This window comes from Panthera tigris, chromosome B3 (assembly GCF_018350195.1).
Source record: "Panthera tigris isolate Pti1 chromosome B3, P.tigris_Pti1_mat1.1, whole genome shotgun sequence".
Lineage (NCBI taxonomy): Eukaryota > Metazoa > Chordata > Mammalia > Carnivora > Felidae > Panthera > Panthera tigris.
The window spans coordinates 6,106,899-6,130,222 of NC_056665.1; the positions used below are offsets into that span (position 1 = coordinate 6,106,899).

The window sequence follows — 23,324 nt, forward strand, 5'->3', positions numbered from 1 at the left end:
GGAGGGGTTGTGGGAGGGGGGATGGGCTAAATGAGTCAGGGGCACTAAGGAATCTACTCCTGAAATCATTGTTGCACTATAGGCTCACTAATTTGGATGTAAATTTTAAAAAATAAAAAATGAAATTAAAAAAAAAAACAAGAAAGAAGGAATGAAAGCTGACTAAATTTTAAAAAAGGATTTTATGTTTCAGTAATCTCTACACCCAACATGGGGCTTGAACTCCCAGCCCCAGGCTCGAGTCGCACATTCCGCTGACTGAGCCAGCCAGGAGACCCAGGAAGGTTGTAAGCCGTGGTGAAAAATGAGCCAATTCTTGGGCCAAACAGGTTGGAGGGGCCCGAGCGGAAGTGGTGACTCCATGAGAGTATAGTGGTGTCTACTTAAACAGGGAGAGTGACTTTGACCAAGGACATGGTCAGATCAGAGGATGAGGGTAGAATTGGATGTGGAGGTGAGGGTCAGGAGGGGTCAAGGTCTGAGGCACTGAGCTGCTGGATGGCAAGAGTGATCACGAACATTATTTTATTAAGTATGATGAGTGAGATCTTCGTTCCACTGAGGATGGGAATAGAGGCCTGGCCGAGCTCTGAGTGGGGAAGAAGGGCGCGATGTTTCGGGTCTATTATGTGGAGTTTAACGTGTTTTCTCAGTAAATCTGTGCAACAAACCCGAGAGGTGAATGCTATTATCTATTTATGAAGAGAGAGATCTCAGAAAGGGAAAGTTACCTGCCCAAGGTCCCAGCGGGGAAGAGGTTAAGTCTCCACCAGCCTCTTCTCTCTCTCTCTCTCTTTTTTAAAAAGTTTATTTATTTATTTATTTTGACAAGGGTGGGGGTGGGGCAGAGAAAGAGGGAGAGAGAGAGAGAATCCCAAACAGGCTCCGAACTGTCAGCACAGAGCCTGCTTCGGGGCTTGAACTCACGAACCGCGAGATCATGGCCTGAGCCAAAATCAGGAGCCAGACGCTTAATTGACTGAGCCACCCAGGCGCCCCCAGCCTCCTTTCTTTAAAAACAAAACAAAACAAAACAAAACAAAACAAAACAAAACAGGGGCGCCTGGATGGTTCAGTCAGTTAAGTGTCGACTTGGGCTCAGGTCATGATCTCACGGTTCATCTGTGCGGACAGCATGGAGCCTGCTTTGGATTCTCTGTCTCCCCTCCTCTCTGCTCCTCCCCTGTTCACACACACTCTCTCTCTCTCCCTCTCTCTCAAAAATAAATATACATTTTAAGACCAACAAAACAAAAAAAACATGGCAAAACATCTTTCTTTCCCCTCAGTATGCCGATAGCTGAGATAGAAGTTTTGGGCAGGAAGGGGTGAGAGGGGGAACCTGGAAGGACTCCCTGCTCTGGAAGAATCGAGGGAGGGCTGGGGCCCCTGTCGCCGACGAGCCCCGGGCACCCTGCCAGGATCCAGCCACAGGGGTGACCCAAGGCACTCTTGACCCAAGCCAGAAACCGATCCTCTCCTCCCTTGTATCTCCTCCTTCTTGCTCCTGGGAAGTCCTTCGCAGACTCCAACCTCGGTCCTCCTCCTCTGTCCCCGCTGTCCCGGGGCACAGGCCAATCGATGCCACCCGGCCCTGCCGCTCCCTCTACCCGCTGCCTGCCCGTCAGCCCTCATTCCTGCATCCTGTAACCGGACACTGTTTGCTCCCCACCAGGCACCCCCAGCACGCTGTTCCTGGATCTCAGCCTCTCCAGGGCCCGAGCACAGGGTGCCCCTGGCCAGCCCACTGACCTTTGCCCGCCTGAGCCCTGGTTAATTTTTGCCCAATCTGTGGGCTGTGGGGCTCCTCCCCCTGCCCCTCAGGGATATAAGTCTGGCCAGACGCTGCGCCTGCTCCTCGCCGTCCTGAACCTCCCCCAGCTCCCCCCCTGCCCTCACCATGGCCCAGGGCTTCTACATTTCCAAGCCCGTGGGCATCCTGGCCATCCTCCTGGGCGTGGCGGCCGTGTGCACCATCATCGCTCTGTCCGTGGTGTACTCCCAGGAGAAGAACAGGAGCACCGAGAGCTCCACGGCGGCCTCCACGGCGGCCCCCACGGGCCCTACCACCACCGTGGCTACCACCTTGGACCAAAGCAAGCCATGGAACGTCTACCGTCTACCCAAGACGCTGATTCCCGACTCCTACAACGTGACGCTGAGGCCCTACCTCACCCCCAACGATAAGGGCCTGTACGTCTTCACGGGCACAAGCGTCGTTCGCTTCATGTGCAATGAGTCCACCAGCGTCGTCATCATCCACAGCAAGAGGCTCAACTACACCAACCACCAGGGGCACATGGTGTCCTTGTCGGGCGTGGGGGGCTTCCAGCCGCAACCTGTCATCGTCAGGACGGAGCTGGTGGAGCTCACCGAGTACCTGGTCGTGCACCTCCAGGAGCCGCTGGTGGCCGGCAGACAGTACGAGATGAAGAGTGAGTTCCAGGGGGAGCTGGCCGACGACCTGGCGGGCTTCTACCGCAGCGAGTACGTGGAGAACGGCATCAAAAAGTAAGTTGCGTCTGCGTCTGCTCAGTGGGGCAGGTCCCAGAGGCTGAGGCAGAGCCGGGTCCCGGGGGGCCGAGGAAGGTTTTGGGTTGCGGGCCTCGGAACCGCCTGGAGCCTTCGGCTGGCCATGACTCCATCCGCGGGGGCCGGGGGTGGGGGGCCCCTGGGGAGCCTTCCTAGTTACTTCCTGGGACTCCTTCCTGGGGAGCTTCCACCCCCCCCCCCACGAGGGAGTCGGGGGCAAGTGGCGAAAGAACCCCTCGGACAGATAGGAGAACTGGGGCTCAGAAGAGAGAAACTTGCCCAAAGCCTCCTAGTTAACTCGGGCACAGATCCTGCCGGGACTTTGACCCCGACTCCTGAAGGAGTTCTGCTCTCCCATAGGAGCTGGCCTGTCGGGGCCCAGAGGCTGTTTGGGGGAGGCGGGGAGGGCAGGGATGAGCCGGACCGGGCTTTCATGCCCAGCGACATGCCCTTCTCCCGCATGCCCAGCGGTGCCCTGAAGCCCCCGCCCTGCCCACCCTCACGGGGTGCAGGCATTCTGCCAGCACACCCTCTAATACCCCGGTCTGGGCAGGGTGCTGGCCACGACACACATGCAGGCTACAGAGGCCCGGAAATCCTTCCCGTGCTTTGACGAGCCCGCCATGAAGGCCACGTTTAACATCACCATCATCCACCCCAACAACTTGGTGGCCCTGTCCAACATGCTGCCCAGAGGTGAGCGGGTCTGTCCCAGGGGCCACACAGCCTTGGGAAGAAGGCAGCCCAGGGTTGGGATGCAGGGCGGGGGAGAGGAGGCGTCTCCACATGCCTGAACGGTCCATGCCCAGGCCCCAGCGTCCCGTTTGATGGAGATCGCACCTGGAAAGTCACCGAGTTCGAAACCACACCCATAATGTCTACTTACCTGCTGGCCTACATCGTTAGTGAGTTCTCATATGTGGAGACAAGAGCTCCCAGTGGCGTCCTGGTAAGAAGCTGGGCCTGTCGGCCCTTCCCCGGGATTGGTTCTGGCCTGACGGATATTCCTCTTTTATTAATTCCCATCTCAGCCCCTGAGTTGTTAGGCCGGTGTTTAAACCCCAGCTCCGAGTGATCTTGGGCAAGTGTCTTAAGTTCTCTGACCCTCGGTCTCTGCATCTGAAAAATGGGTCTGTCCTCATGAAGGGAGTTCCCAGCGCATGGATGCCAAACGGATGATGGCCGTGGCTATTATTATTCCCAGAGCTCCTCCCTAAGGCTCAAAGCCCCCCCAAGACCCCCCAGCCCCTCATTTTAACCTAGTCATCCCCCTTACTAGCCTGGGATCCCCACGGCTTGGCCATCTGCACCAGGAGCCGAGGGGGGCCTCTGACCTACCTCCACCCTCTTTGCAGATCCGGATCTGGGCCCGGCCCAGTGCGATCAACCAGGGCCATGGCGATTATGCCCTGAAGGTGACAGGCCCCATCCTGGACTTCTTTTCCCAACATTACGACACGCCCTACCCGCTCAACAAATCGGGTGAGTGAGGGGGCGTTGTGGTGGGGGCGGCGGGTAGGGTTCCCCACCCAGAGGCCGTCCTGACAATGGCTTTGGCCCATGCCACCCCCAGACCAGATTGCCTTGCCTGACTTCAACGCTGGCGCCATGGAGAACTGGGGGCTGGTGACCTACCGGGAGAGTGCGCTGCTGTATGACAGGCGGTCCTCCTCCAGCGGCAACCAGGAGCGGGTGGTCACCGTGATTGCTCATGAGCTGGCCCACCAGGTAGCCCCTGCTTCCCAGGGAGGGTAGGGAAAGGACACGGCCCAAGTCCCTGCTCTGCCCTGGGCACCTGCGAAGGGAGGAGGGTCCCACCCGACAGGATGGCAGAGGGGAGTCACGGCGAGGTCGGTGGAGTCCCAAACCGGTGCCTGGCGCGTGGGGGACACCCGGTGACCGTGAGCACAAGGCCAGCGTGGCCAGCCGGGCTGATCTTCCCCGCCCCCCCCCCCCGACAGTGGTTTGGGAACCTGGTGACCTTGGAGTGGTGGAATGACCTATGGCTGAACGAGGGCTTCGCCTCCTACGTGGAGTACCTAGGTGCTGACTTTGCAGAGCCCACGTGGAATTTGGTGAGCCGGCTGCCCCGGGCCCCGAGGTCTGGGGACGAGGGGCTGGGGGAGGGGAAGACCCGGGTCATCCCGTGTCAGGCCGGTCTCCTGACGCCCAGCGGGGCTTTGCAGAAAGACCTCATGGTGCTGAACGACGTGTACCATGTGATGGCCGTGGACGCCCTGGCCTCCTCCCACCCGCTGTCAACTCCTGCCTCGGAGATCAACACGCCGGCCCAGATCAGCGAGGTGTTTGACTCCATCTCCTACAGCAAGGTACTGAGACAGTGTGTTTTTTTTTTGGGGGGGGGGGCGTGTGGAAGGGGCGGGGACACAGCTAGGGCACTGGGAGCATCTGCCCTTGTCCGGTGGGGGCCCAGGGTCCGGCTGGCTCCGCACAGCCTTCTGAACCCCCTCTCCTTCTCCAGGGAGCCTCTGTCCTCAGGATGCTCTCCAACTTCCTGACTGAGGACCTGTTCAAGATGGGCATAGCGGTGAGTCCCCTCGGCCAGCCGTGGAGGCGGGGGGGGGGGGGGGGGGGGAGGGGGGCGGTTTCCTCCAACCCCCGAGGTGCGTCGCCACAGACACTCAGTGGTGGAGGCTGGGGAGCACCGGCTTTGCCCTCACTGCGACCTGTCTTTCCACAGTCCTACCTCCATACCTATAAATACGGGAACACCATCTACCTGAACCTGTGGGAGCACCTGCAGCAGGTCAGTGACAGCCAAGCCCCCTGCAGCCATCGTGTCGGGGTCCTGCGGTGCCCTAAGTCCCTAGGGGCGGCACACGTGTACTAGAATGTGTCCAGCTCCACTGCTCACCAGCCCAGGGGGGTCGTTTGAAGCCTTGTTGCTCATCTGTAAAGTGGGGGCCATGATGGCTCCTTGCAGGAGGCGTGAGACCATGGGTCAAGACCATGGGCAGCTTGCCTCAGCCCGTAGTGAGCTCCGTGATGGGAGCCGAGGAGCCCCCCAGGTCTTAGAGGTGAGGAAACCAGCCCTCCTCTGCCTGGAACTTTGGAGCGAGTCTTTCTATCTACTCAGCACTCCTGGCTGCCCTGTGCCCCGACCGGCCCCTCCCAGGCATGAATTTGCACACACCAGCACCCCCCGCACGAACTTTGACCCTCCCACCCAGCCCTGCCTTGCGTTCCTGTGCACTCAGACCCCAAGCAGCCCTTGCCTGCAGTGCAGACCCTCGGACTGCCCCTCTCCCCGCCCCCTCCCCCGGCCCCCCTGCCTCTAGTACGGCTGGAGTCTGCACACTCCCCATCTTCCCCCAGAGCTTCCCTTCTCTTAGGGCTCCTTCTCGGCCCCTCCTCAGCCCCACTGACCCCTCCGGGATCCCGAGCCCGGATCCCCTCCCCAGGGAGGGGAGACCCAGGGCCTTGTCTCAGAGTCACAGCCGGGCTCCAGGGCCCTCCATGCTGGTCTCCGGCCCAAATTCTTTCTTCTGGTCTGTCCCCCTCCCCCGCACCCCTTCCCCGCCCTGACCTCCCACAACCTGCCGACAGGGGGCTCCTCACTGCCTCGGTCCCTCCCCTCCACATCCACCGTCTTCCTCGCCTGCCTCAGTTTCCCGCTCCTTCCTCTCCTCCAAAGCTGAGCCCTCCTCCACGCCTGCTCTACCCCTGCCTCCAGGGTACTCCCTCTGTGCTGAGCCTCCCCTCTCTCTGCAGCAGCCCCCAGCTCCCCTCCCTGTTCAGCCTGTGCCCTTCTGGTGTTCTTTATCCTCTTTCCCGTCTTAATTTTCTCAGTCATTAACAGATGTTGTTGGCTTTTTGCCGTTATTACTAAAGCAGTGCACGTGCATGGAAAAAGATGAAGAAAGACCCAAGAAGACAGTAGCGACCGCCCTAAGCCCGTCCCTAGACCACCCACTCCTGCTGCCTGTCTCTGCACCCGCTCGTGCCTCGGACTATGTTTTCCCTCCTCTCCTTCTCCCCTCCCCTCCCATCCTCTGAGGTTCGAGCTGAGCTGGGACCCAGGCTCCTGCCCACCCCCACCCCCACCCCGGGCTCCTCCGCTGGCCCTGCCTCCCTGCAAGGTGGGTCTTCCGAGGCTGCCCTGGGCGGGCCACTGACGGCCGGGCACCGTCTCACTGTGCTCCAGGTTGTAGACAAACAGCCGACCATCAAGCTGCCCGACACCGTGAGTGCCATCATGGACCGCTGGATCCTGCAGATGGGCTTCCCCGTCATCACCGTGGACACCCAGACAGGCACCATCTCCCAGCAGCACTTCCTCCTTGACCCCCAGTCCGTGGTCACCCGCCCCTCACAGTTCAAGTGAGCAGCAGGGGGCACTGAGGCGGGCGTCCCGTGAGGGCTCTGAAGGACAGGTGCCGTGGTGTCCCTTGACCGTGGTGGGTCCTGACCTGCCGTGGTCCCAGCCCCAGCACCTGGCCCCGGATGGGGGGGTGGGGGAGGGGCGTGCTCAGTGCCCAGACGGAGCCGGGCAGAGACTGGGAGGCTGGGCGGGGCTGCTCTTTGCTGGCAGTGACCGAGAGCGGCCGGCTGTCATCACCTGGCGTCTGGGTCTCTTGTTGCAGCTACCTGTGGATCGTTCCCATCTCTTCTGTCAGAAGCGGCAGACCGCAGGAGCACTACTGGCTGCCGGGCGTCGAAAAAGGTAATCCAGCCCCGCCCTTGTGGACAGCCGTCCCCTCCCCCACACCCCCAGCTCCCGGCCCACATCCTGGGGGTTCCGGCAGGCCTCAGTGACGGCTTCCTTCATGGTCTCATTCAACAAATGGAGCCCACTTCTCTGGTTCTAAGCTCTACTGTGCGGCCGCCCAGCTGTGTGGCCCCGGGCAGGTTGCCATTCCTCTCTGGTCTCCCATTTCCTCATTTATAAAATGGGGCTAAGAACAATAGCGGCCCGGTGGAGTTGTGTGGGGACTAAAGAAGAGAACTCACATGAGATGTTTAAGACAGTGCCTGGCACAAAGTATAAACAGCCCTACTCCACCAGGTACTGGGGAATCCGGTCAAGGCAATTCATCCTCTGCCGAGGCCAAAACTGCAGCTGAAGAGAAGGAAGGAAGAGAAGCAGCTAAAACTTTCTAGAGCTGTGTTGGATGCCTTAACAGAGGCACGTACAGGCTGCTGGGGCATGGGGCAGGGAGCCAGGAATAAGGAAGTTTCAACTTCACAGAGAGGTGAGGGAAGGCTTCCTGGAGGAGGTGAGCTGAGTCTTAGAGGAAGAAAAGGACTTAGCCAGGCTCGTGGGGGCAGAAGAAAGAGCAAGTGCGAGGCAGGAGAGAACTAAGGACTGTGGCTAGGGCAGAGGTGTGCCCTGAAGGTAAAGCTGCTTCCCAAGGTCCCGGCGGATGGCAGGACACAATGGCTGTGTCCTCCGGCCAGGAGGAGCTGGGGCAGGTGGGAAGTGGCAAGCGGACGGCCCCCTCTGGCTGCTGGGAGCAAGGCTGGAAGGGAGGGCAGAGAGGGGCAGCACTGGGGGTGCTGACTGGCGGGGGGCGGGCATTGCCTGGGCTTCCCACTAGGTGACGACGGGGTAAGAGGGGAGGAGGAGGGAGGGAGGGAGGAGGAGCAGCGGCCTGTGGAGGCGGTCTGGGTGTCCTGAGGCTGTGCCGATGGAGAAGTCCGGGCTGCTGTCACTGGCCCAGCCACGTGGAGCCTGTGGGAGACAGGAAGGGCACCGAGGGGCAGAGATGGCGCTTGGTCCCTCTGAGGGCAGAGTTTGGCCTGGCAGCCCAGTCCTACCTACGCCCCTTCTCCTCCCCCTTCCCTTGGCATCGCCCGAGGCTCGAGGGCCAGCCGGTGCCAGGCTGCATGGGAGGCCTGGAGAAAGACAGGCCAAGGGTCAGCCTGTGGCCCTCTGAGCAGCCCCACCTAGCTCTGATCTCTCCCCGCAGCCCAGAATGACCTGTTCAAGACCACAGCTAATGACTGGGTTCTGCTGAACCTCAACGTGACGGGCTACTACCTGGTGAACTATGACAATGAAAACTGGAAGAAGATCCAAACTCAGCTGCAGACAGACCTGTCGGTGGGTGTTGGCCGCCAGCCCCCATCACCTGCCCCAGGCCCCGGCCCTGCCCACCCCCCTCCCCCCCCTCCCCCTCTCCCGCCCCCAGCAGCAGCCTGAGGTCACGCGCTCTGTCGCCCCTTCTAGGCCATTCCTGTCATCAACCGGGCTCAAGTCATCCACGATGCCTTCAACCTGGCGAGGTGAGTGCCCCCTTCCTCCTGGGGCCCAGCCTGTCCCTGGCCTGGTGACTTGGGCAAGTGCTGTTCTACAGCGACAGACCCAGGCACACTGCTATGGGCTCCCTGTGCTTCTCTGCGCCCCTCCCTGGGCCCCCACACCCCTGCAGATTGCTAGTGTTACAGCCCACTTTTCCCAGATAAGGAATCCGAGACTCAGAGTTTGATTGAGTGCTTTACCTGGGGTCACTCTGTAGCCCGTGACAGCCAGACACAGGTCTGGCCAACTCCAAAACCACAGTGTCCTTCATAGCACCAGCTCTTCCTGAGGATTAACTGTGTGCCAGCCTGGCATGGCAGATGCTACAAAAAGTCTGGGAAGGACAGAGCAGGAGAGAGGCAGCATGGATAAACAAATATTTATTCAGCACCTACTGTGTTCCCAGCAGGTGCTAAGCTCTTTGACTTAGGTGATGTCACCCATAGACACGGACATTTATGAACCACAGGTGCACAGATGGTCTGAGGAGGAGGAGGGAGGAAGGCACAGGGGGCCGAGCAAATCAGAGAAGAGGTGGGCAGAATAAAGAGCAGAGGTTTTTTGTCCTTATGCATCTCAGCTCTGTCTCTTATGGGCTGTGTGGCCTTAGGCAAGTCACTTTGCCTCTCTGAGCCTCAGTTTCCCATTTGTCAAATGGGGATAATACGCAGGGGAATGTGATTGGCAGTGGGTGAGGACAGGGCCTGAGCTGACCTTGTCCCCCATCCCTCCCCCCTCCCCGGCCCCACCCCTACCTACCCCCAGGCCCATCTACAGTGAACAGTGAACATTGGAGCTGGCTCATTTGGGGCTCTCAGGTTTCAGGAAGGGGTTGGGGCCCCCTCAGTGGGGAGTGGACTTAATGGGGATGCTTACCTGAGCCCTTGTGTCTATCCCCAGTGCCCAAAAGGTCCCTGTCACTCTGGCGCTGAACAACACTCTCTTCCTGATCCAAGAGACCGAGTACATGCCCTGGCAGGCCGCCCTGAGCAGCCTGAGCTACTTTAAGCTCATGTTCGACCGCTCTGAGGTCTACGGCCCCATGAAGGTACAGAGGGGCAGGGCAGGGTTCGAGGACCAATTTGCCCGGTGCCAGAAATGCACCATTAGGGAGTTACTAGAAATTTTGTCTGGAGCGGTGGCACCCTTCAGGCCGACAGGACACCGGGTCCTTTTCTGAGAGCAGGTGGGCAGAGTGGCAAGAGGGATGTAGGGTGAAGGGAACAGGTACTGGAAAGGCGAGCAGGTTGGGTAGGGCCGAGAAAGGACACAGACGGGGGCGCCTGGACAGCTCAGGCGGTTAGGCGTCCAACGTGGTTTCGACTTAGGTCACCGTCTCATGGTTTGTTGGGTTCGAGCCTTGCATTGGGCTCTGCACTTACAGTGCAGAGGTTGCTAGGGATTCTCTCTCTCTCTCTCTCTCTCCCCCTCCCTCTCTCTCTGCCCCTCCCCTGCTCTCTCTCTTCCCCCTTTCTCTCAAAATAAATAAATAAATTTATTTGTTGAGGCTCCCATGAGAGAGATAAGAGAGAAACTCAGCAGGGTGATTTACAAAAGAAAAAAAAAAAAAAAAAAAGAACCCAAAACAAATGTCCAACAGTTGGAGATTGGTTAGGTAAACTATGATATCCATTGATGGAATATTATGCAGCCATTAGATGAAACTTGAAGAGATCATTTTTTTTATTAACTTGTTTTATTTTTTATTTTTTAAAATTTACTTCCAAATTAGTTAGCATCTAGTGCAACAATGATTTCAGGAGTAGATTCCTTAGTACCCCTCATTCATTTAGCCCATCCCCCCTCCCACCACCCCTCCCATAACCCTCTGTTCTCCATATTTATGAGTCTCTTCTGTTTTGTCCCCCTCCCTGTTTTTATATGATTTTTGCTTCCCTTCCCTTATGTTCATCTGTTTTGTCTCAAAGTCCTCATATGAGTGAAGTCATATGATTTTTGCCTTCCTCTGACTAATTTCACTTAGCATAATACCCTCCAGTTCCACCCACGTGGTTGCAAATGGCAAGATTTCCTTCTTTTTGATTGCCGAGTAATACTCCATCGTATATATATACACCACATTTTCTTGAGCCATTCGTCCATCGATGGACATTTGGGCTCTTTCCATACTTTGGTCATTGTCGATAGTGCTGCTATCAACATGGGGGTGCATGTGTCCCTTCGAAAGAGCACACCTGTATCCCGTGGATAAATGCCTAGTAGTGCAATTGCTGGGTCGTAGGGTAGTTCCATTTGTAGTTTTTGGAGGAACCTCCATACTGTTTTCCAGAGTGGCTGCACCAGCTTGCATTCCCAGAGGTCATTTTTTAATTAAAAATTTTTTTTTCTCGTGTACTTCCTATGATGTTGAAAGAGGTGTGATGGCAAGTGAGATTTTAACTCTTTAACCTACCTGCGTTGGATTTACTCCATCCTCCCGATGTAGTTAAGTCACAATATTTGATCAACTCAGTAGTCAGCATTTACTGTATTGTGGTTATTGAAATTTTATTTATTTATTTATTTATTTATTTATTTATTTTTTAATTTTTTTTTTCAACGTTTTTTATTTATTTTTGGGACAGAGAGAGACAGAGCATGAACGGGGGAGGGGCAGAGAGAGAGGGAGACACGGAATGGGAAGCAGGCTCCAGGCTCTGAGCCATCAGCCCAGAGCCTGACGCGGGGCTCGAACTCACGGACCGCGAGATCGTGACCCGGCTGAAGTCGGACGCTTAACCGACTGCGCCACCCAGGCGCCCCTGAAATTTTTTTTAATGTTTATTTTTGAGAGAGAGACAGACAGACAGACCGTGAGCAGGAGGGGGGCAGAGAGAGAGGGAGGCACAGAATCCAAAGCGGGCTCCAGGCTCTGAGCTGTGAGCACAGAGCCCGGGACGGGGCTCGAATTCACGAGCCACAAGATCATGACCTGATCATGACCTGAGTCAGACGCCCAACTGACTGAGCCACCCAGGCGCCCCAGTATTGTGGTTATTTAAATATCATTCTCTGCTGAGCCACATGGACTACTATGTTTGTGTCCCCCCCTCCCTTTTTTTTATACATCTTGGACAAACGTCATCAGGGCATATGCTAGATTTGCTGCATTTTCCTGGAGGCATCCCTGCCGGAGCCCGCAGTCCCTGTGCTCCCTTCTGGAACTGCGGCTCAGCCCCACCCCTCCCCCGAATGGGAGGCTCTCCCCCGGTGTGGCTTCTCATGTTTCCTGAACCAGTGGGTTCTTCCTTGAGTTTTCTCTCCCATAGTGGAGCACCTTTTCCAGGAGTTTTTGAGAAAGTGTCCCTAAGAGTGGAGGTAGATCATGCGCAATGTGTTTATTCCATCACCACACGGGACCCAGAATTTACCGGGGATTAGAAGTTTCTAGGTTGGAAGCTACTATTCCTCAGACAATTTCAGGCCTTGCTCCGCTGATGCCAAGCCTCTCGTGCTGCTGTTGAGAAGCTCAGAGGCTTGCTCATCTCTGGTTCTTTGAACGTGGCTGTTTTTTCCCTTCTGGAAGCTTGTGGGCTCTTCTCTCAGTCCCGATGTGTCTTTCTCCTCCTCCTCCTGTAGCCCCCTTGGCTACAGATTGTGGGCGTTTCTTCTATCATATGTTTATTTTTAAAACATCTTTTTTTAATGTTTGTTTATTGGAGGGGGGGTGGTAAGAGGCAGAGAGAGAGAGAGAGAGAGAGGGAGGGAGACACAGAATCTGAAGAGGCTCCAAGCTCTGAGCTGTCAGCACAGAGCCCGATGCGGGGCTCAAACTCACAACCCATAAGATCATGACCTGAGCCGAAGTCAGATGCTTAACTGACTGAGCCACCCAGGCCCCCCAGTGTTTTATTTTGAGAGAGAACACATGCACATGTAAGTGGAAGAAGGGCAGAGAGAGAGAGAGACAGACAGACAGAATCCCAGTCCACGCTGAGCTTGGAGCCCAACGTGGGTCTTGATCTCACAAATCATGAGATTGTGACCCGAACCAATGTCAGGAGTCAGACGCTTAACCGACTGAGCTACCCAGGCGCCTCTGAGCATGTGACTCTTGGTCTCAGGGTTGTGAGTTCAAGAGCCACGTTGAATATAGAATTTACTAAAAATGTATACGCACACACACACACACACACACACACACACACACACATAGTATCCATGAGTGTGTTTCCCTGAGACCAGGGAATCACCCTTTATGTTGTATAATGAGGCTGGTGATGCCCACTTTCTACGACTGGCGGACACGGGGGAAAAAGAAGCTGACTAGAGTTACCTCCAGTTAGGATATAAACTTTCACCTCTGCAGTCGGCCAACCCTTCTGCTATGTCTGGGGGCCCCCGATTCTGAGCCCCACTGATTCAGCCTCACCTGTGGGGGAGGGGGGCTGTTGCCCTGCTGCAAGGAGGGGAGTGGGAGCTTGGGGGTTCAACTACTCCCGCTTCAGTCTTGGACTCATTCCCCCTGTGTTCAGCCCCCGCCTCACCCCTGTCTCCTGCAGACCCGTCCCTCTGAGTCTGAGCCTTGTCTGGGCAAGCCTTGCTTCCGGTTCCAACCCCCCCTACCCCTGTCCCCCGGGGCCCGCACTGTGACTCTGCCCCATCCCTCCCTTCCTCTCCCCACCTTGCAGCTTCCTGACTGCATGGGCATCTCCTCCACTCTTTTTCCCTTTCCGTTCTCTTGGCTCTCGGAGGTTTATTCCTTTTACGTTTGGACGTGGATTCCGGTTGGGGCCCGTGACGAACTACCGTGTTGAACCCGAGTCTGTGAAGGGTCTTAGTAACAGGAGGCAGAACTTACCTTCCAGCGTCGGGGGCAAAGGGCAGCAGACAGAATGACGGATCTGCTGGGTAGACAGGGGAAAAGAAGGGGTAAACTCACCAGTTTGAAAATCGGTTTGGGGAAGCTCCTGGGCAGTTTTCATTTTCTGCACATGCTGCTCTGTATTTTCCACACTCTTCACAGTAGACACGGAACACTCACCACCGGGATTGGTGGTGGAGTGGCGGGGCGGGGGGGGGGGGGTGGACCCAACACTATTAAAAACTGGTGACGCAGACAAGGAGTGTTGGAGCTGACTGAGGCTTTCAGGCAGGAGAGCCTCGGGCCGGTCATCTGAAACCTGGCCCGTGCGGGCCCCTTTGGGCCCTGCTGGCTCCCTCGGGGCCCTGAGCCTCCGGCCTCTCTGCCTCCGTAGCCACCAGCCCTTGCTGCACCTACACCCACGTCAGAGGCTGCAGGGACTCCAGAAAGACCTGGCAGGAGTCTTGCCTTCAAAGCTCTCCGTGTTTTCTTTTGCCCAGAGCTACCTGAAGAAGCAGGTCACGCCCCTCTTCGATCATTTCGAAAGACTCACCAAAAACTGGACTGATCACCCGCAAACCCTCATGGACCAGTGAGTGGACCGTTGAGAAGCCAAGAGCCTCTCTCCTTTCCTTATTTCTGGAGGCCATGGGCGGCCCAGCTACCCTGACCCGGGGAGTCCAGGGCAGGGCCCCGCAGTGTCCTCTGGAGGCCATCTCTTGGCCGGGGCCACCAGGCGGGAGGAGGAGGCCTGCCCTGAGCTTCTGTGCGGCCTGGGAGCCCATCTGACCTCTTTGTACAAGGGACCCAACTGAAACTCTGAGGTCCCCTCAGGGTCTTGATCATTCAGATTCTCGGTGTTCAGATAGGGGCTGCAGCCTGTGCTGACTCCTCTAAGTCCCTGGGCTGCCCAAGGCACAAAGCCACTTAGGGGATCCAGTGAGCAGCCTCAGGCAGAGCCCGGGCCCCGCCATCCTTCCCGGAGCCGTGTGTCGGCAGGGGGGTGTCTCTGCCCAAGTCCGGGCCGGGCGGCCCATGGGCCTGCTGACGGAGTGTCACCCGTGGGGCAGGTACAGCGAGATTAACGCCGTCAGCACCGCCTGCTCCTACGGGGTTCCTAAGTGTGAGAAGCTGGCCGCGACTCTTTTCGCCGAGTGGAAGAAGAACCCCCAAAACAACCCGTGAGTGTATCCCCCGCTCCTCCCCTGACCTTCATCCGTCCCTAGAGCCCACAGCCGTGTCCTCGTCACACCCTCGTCCCCCCGCTGCCCTGCCCTGACCCTCTCACCCCTCGCCAGGATCCACCCCAACCTGCGGTCCACCGTGTACTGCAATGCCATCGCCCAGGGCGGCGAGGAGGAGTGGAACTTCGTGTGGGAGCAGTTCCTAAAGGCCGAACTGGTGAACGAGGCTGACAAACTCCGCGGAGCCCTGGCCTGCAGCAACCAGGTCTGGATCCTGAACAGGTGAGGACCGGGGCCCAACGGGGCCGCGTGAGTTCCCCTCCCCACGGGGGACCCCACGTGGGAGAGCAAGAACCAGCCGGGCCTCTCATTCACGGCATCCTCACAAACCTGTGTAGTGGGGCGGTGGGGCCCCCACGTCGCAGAGGAGGACACTGGGGCTCAGAGAAGCGAAAACAACTTGCCCAAAGTCCAGAAGCTTTTGTAAGTGGTGGAGCCAAGATCTGAACCCACGTCTGGGTCTCTGTCCCACACTTTTAACCGCTTTGGCTTCTTGGACGGTAGTTGACAGAAGCTCAGTTTTCCTCTCGGCCAAGGGCTCTGTTGCAGCTGGGCCTGGGTCCTTTTGGACGTCCGGCGGGGCACGCCCCAAGCTCCTGGCTCCCACCGGCCACCTGTATGTCATCTCCCGGACCCCAGTAAAGAAGAGCCTCCCTCAGTGTCAAAGACAAAGGTGGCTGCCGTGCCTGGGACAGGGCTCCCGGCTCTGGTACTCCTTCCTGTCTTCATTCATTCATCATCAGTCATCACATATCCATCGGGCACCAGGTCCGTGTCAGGCAGGGCCAGTGACCCTGCCTGGGAGACTCAGTGTCCCACCTGTGAGAGGGAGGTAGGATGAAGAGGTCTTCAACCCTCAGTAGACTGAAGGGACATTAGGAGGATGTCGGAGAGGTGTCAGGGGCGGGGGAGGGGATCCTTTGCCTTCCTGGGTTCTCTGTCTCGTATCATCTGACTACAGCCCTTGGAAGTGGTCACTAACCCAGCATTCTTCCCTCACAGGTTCCTGAGTTATACCCTGGACCCTAACCTCATCCGGAAACAAGATGTCACCAGCACTCTCAGCAGCATCTCCAGCAACGTCGTCGGGCAAACCCTGGCCTGGGACTTTGTCCAGAGCAACTGGAAGAAACTCTTTCAGGAGTGAGTCTGGGGGAGCCTGCTGGGAGAAGTGCCCGTCAAGGCTGGGTGTCCGGGGCCGGAGGGAAGTGTCCGTGTGTCTGTGTGCATGGGACACCGCAGGGCTGGAGCGTGGTGGGGGGCTGTGGACACCGCCTAGGAGTGCTGAAAAATTAACCCAGCTTGCGGTCAGGCGCGGGGGAGGGCGGGAAGGGCCAACATGGAAAGACGAGGCAGGGTATGGGCTGTCCTTTCTCCCACTTGGGGCAAAGAAAGTCTGTTTCTCTGGAGACAGGGGAGCAAGGATACTGAGATCAAACCTGCGGTCGTGTCCCCCGGGGTATCACCTTGGGTGTGTCATTTCATCTCACCTCCAAGATGGGGACAGTCGCAGAGCAGACGTGAGGGTATAATGGCACCTGGCAGTCACGGAGCATTGCTTCTTCCGCCCCTCACGGTGTCTTCTCTCTCCTGTCCCCACAGCTATGGCACTGGTTCCTTCTCCTTCTCCAACCTCATCCAGGCAGTGACCCGACGATTCTCCACTGAGTTCGAGCTGCAGCAGGTAAGAAGCCCGGGACCCTGGGGCGCCTGGGTGGCGCAGTCGGTTAAGCGTCCGACTTCAGCCAGGTCACGATCTCACGGTCCGTGAGTTCGAGCCCCGCGTCGGGCTCTGGGCTGATGGCTCGGAGCCTGGAGCCTGTTTCCGATTCCGTGTCTCCCTCTCTCTCTGTGCCTCCCCCGTTCATGCTCTGTCTCTCTCTGTCCCAAAAATAAAATAAATGTTGAAAAAAAAAAAAATTAAAAAAAAAAAAAAAAAAAAAAAAAAAAGAAGCCCGGGACCCTGGGGCGGCATCCAGAGGTCCATCGAGAGTCTAAAAGGACCACCATTCAGCCGGCGCCCCCTGGGTGTGGTCAAGGAGAGCCCGGGCTCCACGTTGCCAGGCCTTCCTCACCTGCAGGGGAAGCTGGGTATTCAGGCTTTTTATTTATTTATTTTGTTTTTTTTTTTTAAATTAATTTCTTTCTATATTAAATAAATATTTATTATTTAACTATTAAATAAATATGTAGTTAGTGAACACACAGTGTAGTATTTGTTTCAGGAGTAGAACCCAGTATCCAGGCTTTTTAAATGGTGACGATTCAATCAGAAAACTTCATCTTGGAACTCTCATATAGGCAAAAAGTAAAGACAATAATATAAATGAACCTCCACGTACCTACCCATTACCCAGATTGAACAGTTATCAGCGTTTTGCCGGTTCTATTTTGGGGGTGGAGAATTTTCAAGCAGGGATCACTAATATCATACAGTTCACCTGTCTATGATTTAGTCCTATTTAATTGAATTTTTAAAAGATAATCTCAATGTTATTAGCAAAGCCAAGAAAAGGAACAATTCTTTACGTATCATATTCTGCCTGGCCCATTTTTGTTTGTTTGTTTTGTTTTTATTTTTGAGGGAGAGAGAGAGCAGGGGAGGGGCAGAGAGAGGGGGAGACAGGATCTGCAGAGGGCCCTGTGCTGACAGCAGAGAGCCCGAGGTGGGGCTTGAACTCACGAACCGTGAGGCTGAAGTTGGATGTTCAGCTGACTGAGCCACCCATGTGTCCCTCTATCTGGCCCATTTTAAACCTTCTAGGTTGTTTCTTTTAAAACTCATTTTGCAGTGATATGCATGTTTGAATCAGAAGCTAAAGTTAACTCATTGTATTAGGTTGATATTATCTATTTTTTTAATTGAGATATAATTAATGTACTATAAAACTCGCCATGTTAAGTGGCTTTCAGGGTATTTACAAGCTTGTAGAAACATAACCACCATCTACTTCCAGAACATTCTCATTACCCCCGAAAAGAAACTGTGGCAGTCGCTCCCCAGTCCTCTGTTGTCAGCCCCTGGCAACCACTAATCTACTTTCCGTCTCTATGGATGTGCATATTCTGGATATTTCATGAAATGGAATCATATAATATGAGGCCTTTTGTGGAAGTTTCATCCATGTGGTAGGGTACCACTCCTTTTTATGGCTGAATAATATTCCATTGTATGGATATAACACATCTGTTTATCCATTGATCAGTCGATCGACATTGGATTGTTTCCACTTTTTGACTATTATGAATAACGCTGTTATGAATGTTCATGTACAAAGTTTTGAGTGAACATATGTGTTTGGTTCTTTTGGGTATACACCTGGGAGGGGAATTGATGGATCATTTGGTAACTTTATGTTTAACTCTTTGAGAAATTGCCAAAATGTTTTCCAAAGTAATTGCACCAATGTACTTTCCACAGCTCTATGTCTTTGGACACTTAACGTTTCTTTTCTTCCTTCATTCCTTTGTTCCTTCATTCCTCCTTCCCTCCCTCCCTCCTTCCTTCCTTCCTTCCTTCCTTCCTTCCTTCCTTCCTTCCTTTTAAATTATAGCCATTCTGTGGATGTGAGATAGTATGAATTGCATTTCTCTAATGACTAATGATGTTGCACATCTTTTCATGTGCTTATTGGCCATTCATATGTCTTCTTTGGAGAAATGTCTGTTCAAAACCTTTGCCCAATTTTTTAATTGGGATATTTGTCTCTTCATTTTTGAGTTGTAAGAGTTCTTTATATATTCTGGATACTAGACCCTTATTAGATACCTGAACTGCAAATGTTTTCTTCCATTCTGTGGATTGCCTTTTTACTTTCTCAATAGTGTCTTTCCATACATTAACATTTTTTTTTATTTTGATGAAGTCCAGCTTTCTAATTTTTCTTTTATGGCTTGTGTTTAGGCATATCTAAGAAACGATCGCTTAATCCAAGGTCATGAAGATTTATACATGCTTTTTACTAAAAGTCTTACTATTTGAGTTCTTACATTTAGGACTTTGATCAATTTTGGCTGAATTTTTGTATATGGTGTGAGGTGGGGGTCCAACTTCATTCCTTTGCATGTGGCTATCCGATTGTCTCACTACTATTTGTTGAGCAGACTATTCTTTCCCCCACTGAATGGTCTTGGCACTCTTGTTGAAAATCAATTGACTGTAAATGCGAGGGCTTATTTCTGGACTCTTAATTGTATTTCATTGATCTGTCTGTCCTTCAGCCAATACCACACTGTCTTGATTACTGTAGCTTTGTAGTGAGTTTAGGAATGTCAGCCCTCCAGCTTTGTTCAAGAGTGTTTGGCTATTCTGAGTCCCTTGAATTTCCTTATGAATTTTAGGATCAGCTTGTCCATTTCTGCAAAAAAAGGCAGTTGGAATTTTGATGTGGATTGCGTTGAATCTGTAGATCGATTTAGGAACCGTTGCCATGTTAATAATATTAAATTTTCCACTCCATTAACACAGATTTGGGTCGATTTGGGTATTGTTTCCTTTTATTCAGTCCTTCTTAATTTCTTCCAACAGTGTTTTGTAGTTTTCAGCATTACCAGTCTTGTATGTCTTTTGTCAAATTTATTCCTCAGTCTTTTATTCTTCTTAATGCTATTGTAAATGGGACTGTTTTAATTTCATTTTCGTATGTCTCATTGCTAGTGTGTAGAAATGTAGTATGATCTTGTATGTTGCTCATCTGAAACCTTGCAGAATTTGTTAGTTTTAATAGTTTTTTTGGGGTTTTTTGTTTTTGGTAGTTTCCTTAGGATTTTCTGAATACAAAAATCATGTTATCTGCTTATAGAGATAGTTGTACCTCTTCCTTTCTGGGTGCCTTTTATTTCATTTTCTTGCCTAATTGCCCCGGCTACAACCTCCTGTACTAATATATCTTTTAATCTGTGACTTATTTATTTATTTATTTATTTATTATTTTATTTTATTATTTATTTTATTATTATTTAAAATTTTTTGGGGGCGCCTGGGTGGCGCAGTCAGTTAAGCGTCCGACTTCAGCCGGGTCACGATCTCGCGGTCCGTGAGTTCGAGCCCCGCGTCGGGCTCTGGGCTGATGGCTCGGAGCCTGGAGCCTGTTTCCGATTCTGTGTCTCCCTCTCTCTCTGTCCCTCCCCCGTTCATGCTCTGTCTCTCTCTGTCCCAAAAATAAAATAAACGTTGAAAAAAAAAATTAAAAAAAAATTTTTTTAATGTTTATTCACTTTTTGAGAGACAGAGAGAGACAGAGCATGAGTGGGAGAGGGGCAGAGAGAAAGGGAGACCCCGAATCTGAAGCAGGCTCCAGGCTCTGAGCTGTCAGCCCAGAGTCCGCTGTGGGGCTCGAACTCATGGACCATGAAATCATGACCTGAGCCAAAGTCGGGGGCGTAACTGACTGAGCCACCCAGGAGCCCCGAGGCCGTGCTTATTTTCACCTCTGCCCTAGATAAGGACTTTATCCCAGGGACAGAGAAGGGCCAGCCCTTTCTCTCCTGGAGAACAGGCTGTGGCTTCTCCATTTGCAAGGGCCCTAATGTGGACAGGGAGGACAGAGGACTAGGCCGCCCTCCCCTCAAGGCTGTGTGAGAGACCCAGCCTGAGGCTGAGAATCTTCATTTCCCTGGCAGCTGGAGCAGTTCAAGAAGAACAACATGGACACAGGCTTCGGCTCAGCCACCCGAGCTCTGGAGCAAGCCCTGGAGAAGACCAAAGCCAACATCAAGTGGGTGAAGGAGAACAAGGATGTGGTGCTCAGGTGGTTCACAGAAAACAGCTAACGGTCCTCGGTCCTTGCGGTCACCTGGCCCCCATGTGAGAGGCCTATTATGTGTCTGTCCCAGTGGCCCACGGCAGGACCCCTCCCTGGAGCCTGAGGCAATGGTGTCCTCACCCCAGGACAAAGTCTCCGGCCCGTGTTTTCTCCACTCTGCCCATGGGGCCAATCCAGTTCCTGATGGCCAGACTGCCCCAACACCTCTCAGTCCCTGCCCCTCCTGCCAACTCCACCCCAGGCCTGGCATGGTGTCTGTCACCCGGGGCCCTGGGGCTGATCTCAGGGAAGCCCAGCGCTGGTCAGATGAGCAGAAGCCCTTGATGGACGATGGATGGCCTTAGGGGGCGGCCCTGTGCCCTCTCTCACCTTCCCATAAATTTCCTGAACCTGAGGAATCAACAGGGCACCAGATCTATATATTTTTTTTCTAAGAGAAAATGTAAATAAAGGATTTCTAGATCAATGCCTAGACTCGTTACTACACTAGAGTGGGAGTGAGTAGGTTTGCACAAGAGCCGGGAAGCCTGGGAGGGACGGAGGGACCCCGGGGTGTAGGGGACCCCAATGGAGCACAGGAGGGGAGAAGTGCCCAGCCTGCTGGCCCTTCCTACAGAACACCTGGGTGTCCTGTGGGGTCGGCCTGCGGTGTTCATTTCATCCGAATTCCCGTGGCAGGCAGGAGATGCCGGGTGCCGGAAACCGTGAGGAGGTGGATGCTAGCAGACCCGGCGGTTCTCATGATGGAGTGGAGGGAGCTGGGGCTTGGTGCCAGGCGCAGAGCAGGTCCTGACAGTGGAGGGAGTCTTTTTCAGAAAGCAGAAGTTTCCGTAGTTTCAGACACTATGATCCGCACCTGCCCTACCGCGAGGTTAAGGGAGCAGGATGCTGACTGGGCTTCTCTTCCTGCATGCAGCCAGCATCCCGGGGACACCTGGGACAGTGAAGGGGGCTTGCAGTGAGGACGGCAAGCCCTGGGACCCAGGCCTGGTCTGACCACCCACTGGCCAAGGGCATGTCCCGCCCCTTCTCCAGGATTCATGGTGGAAGGTGATCTCAATTCGTAAGGTGGTTGTTTTCAAAAGCAGCGTGCGGAAAAAGACAGGCGCCCCTCCAGATCACCTGGGGCAGCCCGAGGTCAGAGCCTATTCTGAGGAGTCTGGGACCCACGCGGCTCCACGGCTCACATTGGCCTTGGTGGACGTTTCTTAGCAAATGGAGCCAGGTTTTGGGAAGCTCATCTCAGCCTCAGCCCCAGCCCCACAGGACCCAGCGGAGCATCACAGTCTGGTGGAAAGAAAGAGGAAGGTAATAGACCACAGGGCTCTTTGGGGGTTTCCTCCCAGTGAGCCACTGGGGCTGGAGTCTGGGAGACCAGGGGGCCTGGTTTCAGATCACAGCTCGGGCTCCAGTTTTCGCACCTACACCTAAAGGCAGTGGATCCCAGGGTCGGGGTGTGCATCTAAGGAGATTCACGTATGTGGGGCACTGCCTGACACAGGAGGAGATTTGGGTATTGTTATCCTTAGCCCCGTCTCCTGGCCTGCCCTCTTCCCTCACAGCCTCTATTCCCCCTTGGGAGCAGTGGGGGTGGGGTCTGGGACCGAAGGCTCCCCAGCCGGCCCCTGCAGTCCCTACATCAAAGGTGGGGCGGCTGGAGGGGTGAGGCCCGCCCAGGTTATGGGTGGGGTCTCTCCACCAATCGGGAGGCTTCCCTCAGCCCAGCCCCTGTGGGCCAGCCCTTCCTGTCGCCAGTGCCCAGCAGCCCTGGCTGGCACTTAACCTTCTGGGGATCAGAGGGCAGGCCCCCTCAGGAGGTCCCGCTGGGGGAGGGCCCAGCCTCACAGGGTCCCTGGGAGAGAACTGGCCTCCTGGGAGAAGAGTCAGCAGGGATCCTAGCCTCTGCGCCTGGCACTGGGCAAAGTGTTTATGCGCATTATCTCATTTGGGCCTCAACAGTCCCAGGAGATAAGGATTGTTTTTGTCTCCGTTTTGCAGATAAGGAAACTGAGGCTCAGGGAGGTTAAGTCAGTAGAGCTAGAAGGCGATGCGGGCTGTAAAGCCTGTGCAGAAGGGAAGCCATCTGTGGCAGGGTCCGTGGCATCCCCACGTTACGTGCTCCCACCACCTCACGGCGTACGAGGCTGGCATTCAGAACGCCCTCAGTGGCTGCAGAAAATCAGTTCCTCGGGAACGCCGTCAGGGCTCACACAGCCAGACACCTGCCTGCAGAACCCTGCACAAGGTCGCACACAGTGCAGGGGCCGGCTAGAACGCAGGCTGTCCTTGCCTTCCGGGCACCCTGCGGTGGGGCCAGCAGGGAAGGCAGCCCCTAGGGAGGGGCAAGAAGCAGCGGGGTGGGGGGGTATGTCTCCCACCTCCCCCCACCCAGGAGGCTCTCCGGGAGGCATGTCCCCTACAGGCATTGAAAGAATGTCCAGTCTCTTGACTCCAGCCGCAGTCAGGAGCAGCAAGCCCAGGGTGGAGCCAGGGGCTACTGCTCCTGAGAGGCAGGCCTGAGCCTTCCCTCGCAGAGGCTGAGGACAGGGGTGGGAAGGTCGCTGAAGTCCCCCGGGCCCTGCCCCTGGGTCCAGCCGCATCTCAGCAACTCTAGCTGGCGGCCTCTCGCCTCTGCCTTTGCATCTCCTGGAAGAGGTACCTCTTGCAGTGAGCTGGGAACAGGCTACCAAATGCCAGAAGACGCCCAGCTCTGGCTG

At 55.0% G+C, this 23,324-nt stretch overlaps 1 protein-coding gene across 1 annotated transcript; it reads left to right on the forward strand.

The window, feature by feature from the left end:
- Nucleotides 1–1,680: 1,680 nt before the first annotated feature.
- On the forward strand, nt 1,681–21,045 carry LOC102962318 (alanyl aminopeptidase, membrane). The gene is made up of 20 exons (XM_042987658.1): nt 1,681–2,511; nt 3,086–3,228; nt 3,342–3,481; nt 3,888–4,014; nt 4,106–4,260; nt 4,494–4,607; nt 4,719–4,862; nt 5,015–5,080; nt 5,234–5,299; nt 6,698–6,873; nt 7,137–7,216; nt 8,463–8,596; nt 8,723–8,778; nt 9,695–9,842; nt 14,099–14,190; nt 14,669–14,779; nt 14,897–15,064; nt 15,845–15,985; nt 16,445–16,526; nt 20,465–21,045. The coding sequence occupies exons 1-20, from the start codon at nt 1,901–1,903 to the stop codon at nt 20,612–20,614; spliced, it is 2,904 nt and encodes a 967-aa protein (XP_042843592.1). The 5' UTR covers nt 1,681–1,900; the 3' UTR covers nt 20,615–21,045.
- The last annotated feature ends 2,279 nt before the right edge of the window (nt 21,046–23,324 follow it).

What these genes read in the sequence shown, in the direction of transcription:
- LOC102962318 (XM_042987658.1), top strand. Translation starts at nt 1,901, where the DNA reads ATGGCCCAGGGCTTCTACATTTCCAAGCCCGTGGGCATCCTGGCCATC. An exon ending in CTCATGAGCTGGCCCACCAG is followed by an intron (nt 4,261 to 4,493) that starts GTAGCCCCTGCT and finishes CCCCCCCGACAG; the next exon opens with TGGTTTGGGAACCTGGTGAC. An exon ending in CAGGTCTGGATCCTGAACAG is followed by an intron (nt 15,065 to 15,844) that starts GTGAGGACCGGG and finishes CTTCCCTCACAG; the next exon opens with GTTCCTGAGTTATACCCTGG.